Here is a 13,497-nt window from a genome sequence, read left to right as displayed (position 1 = left end):
GTTTGTCAGAATTAGCCGATATATTCAAATAATCTGTTTGTCAAAAGTAGTGGATATTTCCCAAAATAACTGTTTGTCAGAATTAGCCGATATATTCAAATAACTGTTTGTCAGAATTAGCCGATATATTCAAATAACTGTTTGTCAGAATTAGCCGATATATTCAAATAACTGTTTGTCAGAATTAGCCGATATATTCAAATAACTGTTTGTCAGAATTAGCCGATATATTCAAATAACTGTTTGTCAGAATTAGCCGATATATTCAAATAATCTGTTTGTCAAAAGTAGTGGATATTTTCAAAATATGGGCCAGCTGTGGCCTAATAGTTAGAGACTTGTAACTCAAAGGTTGCAGGTTCGAGTCTCAGTGTCGAAACTCAGTGTTTCCTGTAAATAGCAGCCCACTACGTGTGTGAGTGTGTGCGCTCGTGTGGATGGGTTAAATGCAGAGCACCAATTCCAAGTATGGGTTACCATAGTTAGCCAATGTCATGCCTTTCACTTTTGTCATTTGTTGTGGATATATTTTGAAAATATGTGTTTACCAGTTGAGGTAGATATTTTCAAAATATCTGTTTGTCAGAAGTAGCGGATATTTTGTGGATATTTAAAAATATGTTTTGTCAGTACTTGTAGACATTTTCAAAATAACCTTTTGCCAGTAGTTTCAGATGTTTGTCAAACAGCTATTTGCCAGTAGTAACAAAAATTGTTGAAATACCGGTTTGCCACTAGTTTCAGATCTTTGAGTCAGTCACCACAGAATTGTTTGCCAGTTGGTTTGCATTATTGCCAAGGGTTTGTTGCGAGTAACAGTGAAGTGCTGCAGACATTCTTGCAGCAGTAATTGTTAAACCCACCTCTGGAGTTTAATCAGCATTTGTAGTTTTAAAGAACAGTTAATGTTGTGTTATTTGTGTTTTTTATTATGCATGCTATCCATTTTATGTTTGTGTCTTTTTTTCAGTTCTTGTGTTTTATTTTATGTTTCTGTCTTTCACGTTGAAAATGGATCTTAAAGTAGCAGCTCTGGCAACAGACTTCCAGCAGGTGGGCAAAAGAGAGTACCAGAACCATCCCCTCTGTCTCGCAGGAAGACTTATGACAAGGGACAAGCCATGGCTGACAAGGCCAAAGACAAAGAGATCACACAGTAAGAGCTAGCATCCCCAGAGGCAGAAAGTTACTACTGCAGTTTTGGAGATTTTGGTGTCTGCCTGTTTGTTTGTTTGTTTGTTTGTTTTTTAGGTTCTTCTTTGAAACAGAATACTGCAAAAAGGATACATATGTAGAAAGTTTGCCATATAAGATAAGAAAAAAATAAATAATAAGGTTTTGGAGAAGCATGTTCTCTGCATCTTAACCTATGTCAAACAAACGCCACTTTACATTGCAATGATCACACTACTGGCTTTATAAAGAATGAGAAGTAATCACATATTGTGTACTGCTCAGAAGGGGGTCGAAACTCCAATTTAGACAAATGATTGTTTTCAGTAATCCAGAAAATGATATTTACATGACATTTTCGAATTCAGAGTATTGTCAATATTCATGTTATTAGCAGTACACATAAAAAGTTGCCACAAAATGCCAAATTGGCTTTGTTTTGAAAGTACATTAGTCATAGATTTTGCCCTGCAGAACTTGTCACATGGTAGTCAATGAACAGTAGTCTAAAACATAACCGTTCTTGCTAAATTAAATGTCATTTAGGGGGTGATCAGGCCAATCTTTTTCATAACAAGACGGAAACTTAAATCCTTCTGTTGACCTGAAGAGTAATATTTATTTTCTTTAGAACTTACATAACACAGTGAAATCTGAGGTCACGAGAAGTTTTTGCGTTGCAAATGCTGACTACTCTGATTATTTGCATCTGAAGTGTTTGGTTTTTAATTTGCATTTAAATTATAAATTTTTCGTATGTTAATTGAATAACATATTTCTCTGTGTGGGGGTATTTATGAGTACGTGAATGTATTCATCTGACAAGACTGCATCATTAAATCATATATTGTAGGACCGAGGGGGGGCTAAGTTAACATCATCATCTGTTCTGGTTTAAAATTTGGGAATGTGTATTTAAACTGCTTTTAAATAGGACTTTTATATTGACAGTGAATAGGGTGATTAATAAATTGCCAAATTATGTAATAACATGTACACAATTAATATATTTTTGTAACATTTATACAAAAAAAAAACATGATTGTGACTATAAATGAGATTGTTTGGGTTCATGTTTGAACTTTATTGTGCTTCAGCCCCCCTGTTCTTTTCTCAAACACATGGGATTTTACAAGCCTCTCCACTCCAATTACGTTTTCTGATTTCTTTGGGGTTTTTTTTGGTTTTGCATCAGACATGTTTTTTTCATTGCATGTGGATACATTTCTGGACAGCATTTATTGGCATGCCCTGTCGTACTGGTTCCATAAACTTTTTTTTTTTTTTTATCATACAGTGCCATAAAATGATTTGTCTTCTTGGTGATATTCTCTTTGACTGTTTGTTCATTTAGAAAACATTGATCTTTGCTGATGTTGGAGATGGCTACAGTTTAGTGAAAGTTTTTCTGGTATTTTGTGAAAACATCCTGCATGAGATGCTGATTTGCTGTGGGAGAAATGTTGGTGGGATGGACACATCTGGAGATATTACCACCACTCAGAGTCTTTTTTTAAAACTTCTCTTTGTTTTTCCTGTTTCCATTGTCTTATACATTTGATTTTATGAAATATATAAATACATACACAGTTAAAGAAGTAATCAGGAAAGTATTTTTATGGCACTGTTTGCTGCAATGTTTGGAAATAAGACAATATCTCGATACACAAGATTTAAAGGAGGAATCTACTGATTGTTGTTGTTTTTTTTTGACGTGCATCAGAGGTGTCATCAACCCTGTTCCTGTGTCGAAGAGCAGTCGTGGAGGTTCACTGCAGTGTATTCATATAGCCGAGGGTCACAGTAAAGCTGTACTGTGTGTTGACTCCACAGATGACCTCCTCTTCACCGGCTCAAAAGGTCAGAACACACTTCAACATTATTATATAGTTTATATTAGTATGATTTTGTTGTGCTTATATAACCAGGTTGCTTTAGAGAACACAACAGCAGGCAAAGAGACAAAACAGTTTCAATACACTGAGAATAGTTAACATAACATAAGACAGCATGAAAAAGTTCAAAAGGTTAGGGATCAGACAAACATGGATTGAAAATGTTTTAAGGGGAGAGGTGGGGTTTGAAGTCATGTAATGTTGAAAGGTCATGGATGTTTTAGGAAATGGAATTCCAGAGTGTGGAAGCAGAGATACAGAAGGCCCTTCTACCAAACAATTCTAGGTTGTGCCTCAGAAATATATCGGGGCAAGACCACGAAGGCCCTGAATGTGATGATAAGATGAATCTTGTATTGAATATGTAAGGGAATGGTAGCCGATGTAATCGGCGCAGAATAGGAGTAATGTGAAGAGAGTTTATTGGTATGTTAGAGATTTATTTATTGTTGTATTCAGTAAGCCATAGAAGAGAGATTTGAAGGAGTCAAACCAGCACTCCAGCAATATTAACACGGTCTGCACAGAAACAGGATGCAAATTGAAAATAAGCAGCAATAAGTAGATCTATTTTATCAGTGTTAAGTTTGACAAAAAAGTGACTACGGTACACATCCAAACATTTATGTCATCATCGATATAAGCCAATAAAGAGTTTGTGGAGAATGAGCAGTGCACTGAGAACAGATGTAAAGTTGTGTGTGGCAATGGAAGTTAAGGCCATGATAAAGAGTAAAGGTCCAAGAACAGAACCCTGGGGAACACCGTGTGAGACAGAGGCAATACTGGATATGTGGGAACTGGTAGGATGTGAACCAGGATAGGGCAGTTCTAGAGTTACCAAGAGCAGAGAGTTATGAGATTAACCCTTTCGGTTCCTAATTTTTTTGTACTTCTTAATAAGAAAAATTGGTCTAACCAGTTTTTATAAACTGGCCCTGTTTCCTCTTTCAGACCGAACTTGTAAGGTGTGGAACCTGGTCACGGGACAGGAGATCATGTCTCTAGGCGGCCACCCCAACAATGTTGTATCTGTGCGTTACAGCTCCAGCTTGGTGTTCACAGTGTCCACCTCCTACATCAAAGTCTGGGACATCCGTGACTCTGCAAAGTGCATCCGGACACTCACGTGAGTTCCTGTCCAACCTAACATGTGCATATCAAAGAAACTAAAATCATTCTTCAAATTAGGGTTATCAGAATACCAATACCACATATATTGTTTTTGAACACTTAATTACATGTTAAGTGCAATTAAATGAAAATGTAGGTAACACTTTATTTTAAGGTGTTCTTATTACACATTACATTTATTTACTATTATAATAACCATAAAGTATGCATAATTACATGCAAGTTACACTAAGCCAAACACTAATCCTAACCCTAACCACCATATAGTAAGAACACGTAGTTAATTAATATTACACAGTACTTAAATTTATAATTACACTGTAACAAGGACATCTTAAAATAAAGTGTAACCAAAATGTGTAATAGTTTTAATTTAAATAAAATGCATTTAGCAGAACATTGCAGTGCTATTTTGACCCACTTCAGTTGGACTTAAGTACATCTTTATATGTAATTTCATAATTACGGTGAAATATTTTATTGTCTTTAAAATATAAATTGCTGAATTTACTGACAAGCATTTATTTTAAACTAAAGTTTACTTCAATTCCATTTCTACTGAAACTTGTATCTTGTTGTCTTTAAATATATAAGTAATTACTTCTTTATGACTATGGATGCAATTGAATACATTTAAATTTAATAACTTATTTAATATAATACTGAGTAACACACTGCAGTTTAAATTATAAGTACTTTACATGTTCTTATGTTAGTCACTACAACAAAATAAGTGTATTTCTTTAAAGCGAAAATAAAAATATTAATTAAAAATGTGAAATGGAAGCATACTATTTTGACTTGTCCAACAGCTTTGTTTGGGTCTTTATCAAATTTGTTTCAAATTACCTTTGTTGGGGAAAGTTATTTTTAAATGTAATGCATTACAATATTGTGTTACTCCCCCAAAAAATGACTAATTGCATATTTTGTTTATGAAAAATTATGTTTTACATTGCTCTTGTGTTACTTTTTCTCATCTGTGCTGGGCTTGCATGTTTATTTTTAATATAAAAAAGTTATGTCTTTGGGAAATGTAAAAGCCCTTCCACACCAAAAGTGGAATGAATAAGCCTCAGGTTAAAGGAAATGTAATTTCACATCTGTACAGTAGAGAGTGCAGGAAAAAGAAAGTTCGACACTCTTACTTAACTTAGTTACTTGTAATGTGTTAACCCCAGTACTACTTGAGAAAATGTTCATAAAAACGTGAAGTAGTTAAACAAAATCGATTAGATTAATTTTTAATGAACCAAAAAGAATGCACATCACAGCTTTGTTTATCAATTTGCACTGGCTACCAATAGCTGCTCACATAACATTCAAGGGATTACTGTTTGCCTACAAAACCACCAGTGGCTCTTTTAGACTTGCACTCTATTAATTTGCTGCCTGTTTTCTTAAAGAAAAAAAAACAAGCACTAGCTTTCTAATCTTTTTTGTATTCTATGTTTTCATTTATTATGGTTAACAAAAGCAAAAAGACCTCTAACACTAGCTTGCTCTATTCCTTTTCTATTCTATCTGTTTTCTTTTTATTTATTATATTATTATATTATAACAAACTTGCTATGTGTACTGCATTAAGCTAACTGAGACTTGTTATGGCACTTGTATATCGTTGCTCTTTTGTTGATTTTGATTGCTTCCATTGTCTTTATTTGTAAGTAGCTTTGGATAAAAGTGTCTGCTAAATGAATAAATATAAAAATGTATTAATTAAATTTAAAATGGCCATTTGGTATTATTCCTATTTTCTCAGTCTGTGATTTTGCATTTCTACGTTCAGATCGTCGGGTCTGGTGAACACTGGTGACACATGTGCAGCCAGTACGAACCGCACCGTGACCATCCCGGCCGGCGAGAACCAGATCAACCAGATCTTTCTGAACCCATCTGGAACGGTTCTCTATGCTGCCGCAGGCAACTCTGTTCGTGTGTGGGACCTGAGACGGTATAAGTTTGGCCTAGCATCCTTTATTTCACCTGCTCTGAAAAATTATGAATAATAATAATAATTTATAATCAAATAATAATTTGCTACATTATATATCTAATTCTTTTACTTGTTTTACATCTCTTTCTGTCAGATTTGTGTGCACGGGGAAATTGATGGGTCATCTGGGTCCGGTCATGTGCTTGACTGTTGATCAAACTGAATATGGACAGGATCTAGTTATCACAGGTTCCAAGGATCACTACATCAAGGTTTTTATATTTCTCTGCAGTAGTCATTTTTAAAATGTTAGCTGGCACTTTCCACAACAAGGGTGCAAAATGGAGCCTGCAATTCAATCTTCAGACCATTTTAACTATCATTCTGATAGTTAAAGTTATGAGCTCTTTTATTTTTTGTTAATTTTATTGAGGTTATTATAATCTTTATCCCTCTAACCAAAATTCCAAGGACCTGCCACTAGAGGGTGCACTATTAAAACAATAACAATCGTGTGGTTTGATGACGCTAAGAAGGAGCGTGGAATGATGGGATTTGTTGTCTTCTTCCCAACCGCTGACGTCCATCAATCAGACGGAAAGATAAATCATGGATTTAACGCGAGTTCAACGATTTGCGCGAGTAGATTACATACAAAGTCAATGCAAAGATGCGATCAGACTATGGATCAGACGCATCCTTGCACGGGTCTAGAGACACAATGTACTGCGTTTGGCGTGTATGCCCCATAATACTAATCTTGTTGATCGTTATAATAGCATACGTTTTCTGTAAAGATACGAATCAAAACAACTCACCTGTCGAGTAAAACACAAGCGAGATCGGCATCTCTTTCTAGTTGAAGTTTGTCGTGAAGCTACTTCCGCATTAGTCCACGACACTGTTGTCATGTGGTTCTTCAGTAAAGGCGGTAACAAAGGGTAACTAACGTCATTGACAGGCGACTGCACTGCCCCGTGTCACTGTTTAGAATGGGGATTTTCTCAGGATTTACAAGTAGTTGAAAACATTAGAGATATTGTTAGTAATCAGCTGGACAAAATATATAACACTAGCCTAGTGGTTTTTGGATATTTTACTGCAAAAATCTTACAAATTGTACCTTTAAAGCAGTACTGCCAGGATTTACTAAATATGTTCAGTGAAGAATTAGCACTGAAAAGGCGTGGACACAGCTATTTTTCGCACCTGACCTTATTAAATATGCATTTGTTGGAAAAATGCAAAATTTATTGGAGGAGAGTATTAAAATGAATCATGCTAGCTGATTTACTAATGTTTGCGCCCATCAAATTACTGCATAATGCACCATTATTTAACAGCCAAAAAAGCATGTCTTAAAGCAGCCGGTAATTTGCACTACTCTCGGTAGATTCCGCTGGTCATAATGGAAATGATTTGGCTGGATCTGATTTCGTTAATGTGTGCATTGTTAATAACATCAGCTCTTTAATGGAGTTGCACTCTAACGCTTATTTGCCCTGTTTAGTGAATCTGGCCCTAAATGACTTAATAAAGTTCGAAAACGAAATACTACTACAATTACATTTGGTTTAGTACTTTTAGTTACTCTTAGTAACTATAATAAATACACTGATCATTAATTAAACAGATTATGCCAAAAGTAGTCTGTAAGACGTTATTTGTAGGAAGGTCACAATCTTGGGACAGGCTAGGATACACATTTAACATGTACTTTTGGAAACATATTCTTATTTCATGGCCACAACATGGCCCTTGCATGTTGTGTGGGGTGCTTTGTATTAAAAAAAAAGCATGTAAAGTTTATTTTTAGCCACATTTGTGTACTGATGTGATGCGCAGTGAATAAAGAGTAAAGAGTAAATGTACCTGTCCACTATATGTTACATGATATACTGATGCTGTTTGCAGTGGCCTTTAGACTGAGCATATATTGTCCCTACTACTTAAAATCTCAATATATATATATATATATATATATATATATATATCATGTGATTAGATGTGTGATTTGTTTCTGCAGATGTTTGATGTGACAGAGGGTGCTGTGGGTAGTGTCAGCCCCACTCATAACTTCGAGCCGCCCCACTACGATGGCATCGAGTCCCTGGTGGTTCAGGGAGATTCTCTGTTTAGTGGCTCCAGAGACAACGGCATTAAGAAATGGGACATGACCCGCAAGGACCTACAGCAGGTATAGCCACCTTTACTGACACAAGTATGCATAAATACATGATTAAACAGTAAATATTTCACACCAAATATGTATATGCAATCTGCTTGGAAATAACAAATCATATAATTTACTACATGGCACAAGCTAATTGGGTGATTTTTTGCTTCGGATGCACTGGAGATTTGTCTGAAAACCTCCTCCTCCACCAGCACCACCTGTCTAGATCTTCTACATGATTTATAACAGCCGATGACGATATATTGGAAATATCTATACTTTGGATGACAAAGTATTTTTCACAAATAAATAAATATTTAATAAAAAAAAATTTAGGGAATTTTACATACGGCACACACAGTGAAAATGACATGAATATGACAGTCTGCAAATGCATAATTCACAACATCATTTTAAATCACGAGTTTAAAGTTTAAAGCATTCAGTTCACATGGACCGACCATCACACGGAGAACACGTGATCATGCTGGATACACACTGCACAAGATCTCACAGCTGGATTTGGCTAAGTTTGCAAGTTTGTGAAATAAAATGATCATTAATCATTCAAAGATATACTTAAATTATATAAAGGCGTATTTGATTAATGCTGACAGCAAACGAGAAAGTATTATAATGTTTGCCTTTCTATTAATAATAATATCAAATAAATCTTTATAATACTTTTTCTATACATTAATTCCTTTGTTTAGCCATTCTATCTGATTATTAGACAGACTTCTAATCCAAATATTTGCCGATATATCGGTCGACCACTAATGATTTATATACTACATACTTAATCATCAGGGTTTCTGCAGCTGCTCAAAAAGTTTTACATTTATTTTGATGCCATTTGAGGCCATAAAAAGTCTTAAATAGTAAAAAAAAAAATTAATATTAATTTTAAGTTGGGGATTTGAAAACAGAGTTGTTGTGATGCAGATGTGCATGATAGCCCATTTCTGAAAAGTACAAAAAAAATCTAAAAAAAAAATATATATATATATATTATCTCATAATTATGATTTTGTCAATTTCTACTTTTTATGCCATAATTTAGATTTTTGTATCTCAAGGTTGACTTCTGTCTATATGGAGCCCTTTACTATAAGGTTACAATTAACAACAGAGCCCAAACTTTAATTTAATTACTGTTTATTTTTAACTATAAATAAATAATCATTTTAGCCTTCGATTTTTATTTACTGTTGAAATATAATCATTTACACACTGGCTGTCATAACTTGTTTCATAAAAGATTTATTTAAATATAGCTTACATTAAGTAATTAAGACATCACTAACAGGTAAAGTAAAATATAATGAGTATAAAGTCTAATATTTTGTGAAATGTTCTTCTCTAGACTTATTTCTCTGGTGAGCTGACGAGATGTAGACATTGATGACTTGTCTGTTGTAAATGAAATGCTCCGTGAAATTTTGTTTACAAGCCTTTTTAATCAGATTTTTCCGGGAGTGAAACACTGATTGAGTGATTACACGAGGCATGAGATGTCCATTCATGTTTATTTCACACTCAATTACTCTGCACTGCTGTCAGAACTGAGGTGTTTATACCGCGATCTGTCACGCCACATCAAAGAGCACCAAAATGCCATTTATTGTCTGAATTTTCTGAAAAAGTTTATGATTATTGAATGGTACCGAAAGACCCTTACCGAAAATGTTCAGTACAAATATTAATCAAACGATTGGCTAATTGTTCTTCTGGAAACTACTACACAAGCATTATATAATGTTAGGTAAACATTTATATATAGTATATTTATAGTCAAAATCTGTCAGTAGGTTAATTGTGTATAGGTTTATACTGTTTTACTTCATTGTACTTCAATGACAATAAAGCTCAACTTGACTTGACTTGAATATGTGAACCCTTTCACCCTTAGTACACACACACACACACACATTAAATTCACATTTATTCTGAAGTGTGGCTTAAGTGTCCAAATACTTCTTGGAGCAACATTATAATGAAAGTGTAGTAGCTTCCACAAGGACAATTAGCCAATCAGTTGATTAATCAGCACTGAGGATGAGATCAGGAAGAGGCTGATTACCTCATCAGGAAGTGAATCAATCAGAGCTCAAAGTGTGTTTGTGTTTGTCCAGGATTTGATGAGTTGACATGTTGGTTGTCCCACAGCAGGTACCCAACGCTCATCGTGACTGGGTCTGTGCTCTGGGCGTCGTGCCGGTGTCTTCTATGCTGCTGAGCGGCTGTAGAGGAGGAGTTCTCAAACTCTGGCACACGGACACCTTGAGTCTGTTGGGAGAACTCAGAGGCCATGAGAGCCCCATCAACAGCATCTCTACCAACAGCAGTCATCTGTTTACTGCATCAGAGTGAGTGTCACACACACACACACACACACAGACACACTGTGACTGGGAATCAAGAACTGGGTCTAACCCAGAACTAAATAGTGCATACTGGAAAAAAAAATAATTGGTCACGAAGACTCATGAATTGGTTGGTCTGACAGTGCTATTACTGACTACTACTTATAGATTTATATTAATAGTGTTTTAGTCTAATATACTGTATGTACTTGTTTTTTTACAGTTAGGATTCATTATTTGGAGGGGGTTTTCTCCTCTAAAGTACTAAAGCATACTGCTAGAATCCTGGATTGTTGCATAATACTGGAATCAGAACTATTATTACATTCCTTACAATTCTGTTACACTTGTTGACTCTGACGCCCATCTGGCTTCACCCTGCAGTGACCGCACAGTGAAGATCTGGCGTGCCAGAGGAAGTCTGGATGGCGCTGCAGATGTGGCCGACGCCATCAACGAGGCCGTCAGTAACTGAAGACTCCTTCAATGCCAACTCAACTGCAGTGTTACCACCGTAACGCAGCTGCCAAAGACATTTGCACTTTGACCCCACTAATAAAAGATGGATATCCAGATCCCACACATCCCGACTAGAATCTACTCAAATCTGAATCTTCTTACTATGGTTCCTTTGGACGTTTCCCAGAGTTCATTGCGTCTTTAGTGATGCCCAACAATTAGGCAACGTCAACGTCACACGCTAAATAAAGCTCTTTGTCCTTACAATAACCATGTCAGCTGGGTTAATTCTAGCAATCAAGAAGATGTCATGTTGACGTAGAGTTCTGTAGGACGTTTAAGGAAGAGGAACCGGATCTCCTGAGGCTACCTTCAGTTTTCTTGTTCATGGAGCATTATGGAGCGCTAGAGAGTCTAAAAACTAACTGGGTGAATCTCACTATAACATATCCAGGTCATAGTTCACCTCAAAACATTACAGAAGTAATTTAGCATGAAGGCTATTTAAATATATAAAAGATACATTCATATGTTTTTTTTTTTTTTTTCATTATGCCAAATGTGTATTTCCCCCCACAATTCTTATTACTATAATAGAAAAGAAAATATGATTCTCACTGCCTTGTGCATATCTATCTATCTATCTATCTATCTATCTATCTATCTATCTATCTATCTATCTATCTATCTATCTATCTATCTATCTATCTATCTATTCTGTCTGTCTTTAAAATTAAATGGCAACACATACCAAATTAACCTTTTTTTGGCTAATTATTTCTGCTAAATAACTCCTTATGTGTTCCACGAAGAAGAGTGAGAGTGAATGAGTTCCAAAAAAAAAAAAAATACAAAAATAAAAATAAAATGTCAAAATGATCCTATATTATTACTCAAAAGTTTAGAATGATTGCAATTTATTTATTTTTTGCTTTTTATATTTTTTGGAAAACAATACTTCACCGAAGCTGCATTAATTTTATTAATAATACATTAAAACATGTTTTGATTTATGCTGAACAAATGTGTAATAGAGATTTAATGTTATGAAATTTTGAAATCGTGATTATAATGACCAAAGTTATCACGCTTATCAATATTATTACGGTATTGTTAAAATGGAAATGTTCTAAAAGTACTGACACATAAATTGTTTGACCAAGTTCTATATTTAAAATCAACAAAAAACAATAAAATGGTAAATGTCTCTATAAATACAGTCTGTGACACTAGGTGGCGCTTATGGAGCAGCAGAATTACAGCTGATTCTCGTAACCTCCGTGCAAAAAGTGGCACTTGCGTTTAAAACACTACTTTATTAGGTATTATAATGAGCGAAGATGAAAACAAAGTGCCATCAAAACTTTTTTGAAAATTATCAGAAACTTCAGAGGTACATTCCTATAATTAACTCATTCATACATTCCCTCAGCACTCTTTTAAAACCACCATGTTTTCACACAAACCCAAACTGTTACTTCAAACTGTGCTTGATGCAGGATAGTATTTATTTATCATGCGTTGTTCAAATCGTGGTAATTGAAAACGGTTTTAGTGATTAATACAATATGAAACAGTAATATAACCATAGGGAATATTGTCATGATTTATCGTCAAACTGTTGATCATCTCACCCCTAATATATACAATTATATATATATTAGATAATTATAGTAGGATATTTATCATGAGTACTGTATAACAATCATCACTGAGAATGAGAAATAAATCAAATCACTTTAAAAATTATTTTGTAGAATTGCCTAAAATATCCCAAACCATCACAATACGCAACTAACATTTGACGAGATAAAATGGGGGGGGGGGGGTAAAAAATAAAAATAGTATTAAAAAATGAGGTTGAACTATGACCCTGACTTTCTTTTCACCCAACTGGAATCACCATGACCTTAAGTGAGCTCAAGTTTGGCGTCAGTGTGGCCACCGTGTAATCATTTGGTGATTGAAGTGTGAAATCATCTCTCTGCTAATATCAGATATCTTCTCTCTCCGTGTAGGTGGTAACTCTGTCCTCACACTCGTTCTGTGTTGCTGTCACTCCATGAAGCTCTTTCGCGCCGCTGTTCACTCATGTCTGTTGGGAGTGTGTAGCACTCAGATCAACACACTAGACACTGTTGTGTATGTATGTGTATCTGCTGTATGGTGAATAACTTGTGCCTCTGTAGAGCAGTGTTTCTCCCTCACCTCCACTAAATGAGCTGCTTTACATGTCAGACTGTCCCACAGCATTGTGCTCGGTCACATAAACATATAAAGACTGACTTGAACGCTCTTGTACGATGTTGTTTAACGCTCTTAGTTCTTCGGCCACGCTTTGGCCTTCTGTATCGATGA

The 13,497-nt window shown here is 35.2% G+C and overlaps 1 protein-coding gene across 4 annotated transcripts in view; it reads left to right on the top strand.

The window, feature by feature from the left end:
• Positions 1-11,648, top strand: part of kif21a (kinesin family member 21A) — a 56,233-nt gene extending 44,585 nt beyond the window's left edge. For 2 of the 4 annotated variants that reach the window (XM_059535728.1, XM_059535730.1), the window contains 8 exons: positions 1,025-1,156; positions 2,897-3,033; positions 4,023-4,197; positions 5,992-6,156; positions 6,293-6,410; positions 8,165-8,335; positions 10,484-10,683; positions 11,065-11,648. In XM_059535728.1, the coding sequence (XP_059391711.1) occupies positions 1,025-1,156; positions 2,897-3,033; positions 4,023-4,197; positions 5,992-6,156; positions 6,293-6,410; positions 8,165-8,335; positions 10,484-10,683; positions 11,065-11,155 (1,189 nt within the window). In that variant the 3' untranslated portion in view covers positions 11,156-11,648. The remainder of the gene's footprint in view (positions 1-1,024; positions 1,157-2,896; positions 3,034-4,022; positions 4,198-5,991; positions 6,157-6,292; positions 6,411-8,164; positions 8,336-10,483; positions 10,684-11,064) is intronic. The other 2 variants (XM_059535729.1, XM_059535731.1) reach the window with 2 other exon arrangements.
• Positions 11,649-13,497: the final 1,849 nt, after the last annotated feature.

This window comes from Carassius carassius, chromosome 43 (genome assembly GCF_963082965.1).
Source record: "Carassius carassius chromosome 43, fCarCar2.1, whole genome shotgun sequence".
Classification (NCBI taxonomy): Eukaryota; Metazoa; Chordata; class Actinopteri; order Cypriniformes; family Cyprinidae; genus Carassius; species Carassius carassius.
Note: the sequence above shows the minus strand (reverse complement) of the source record. Positions and strands in the feature narration are given on the sequence as shown.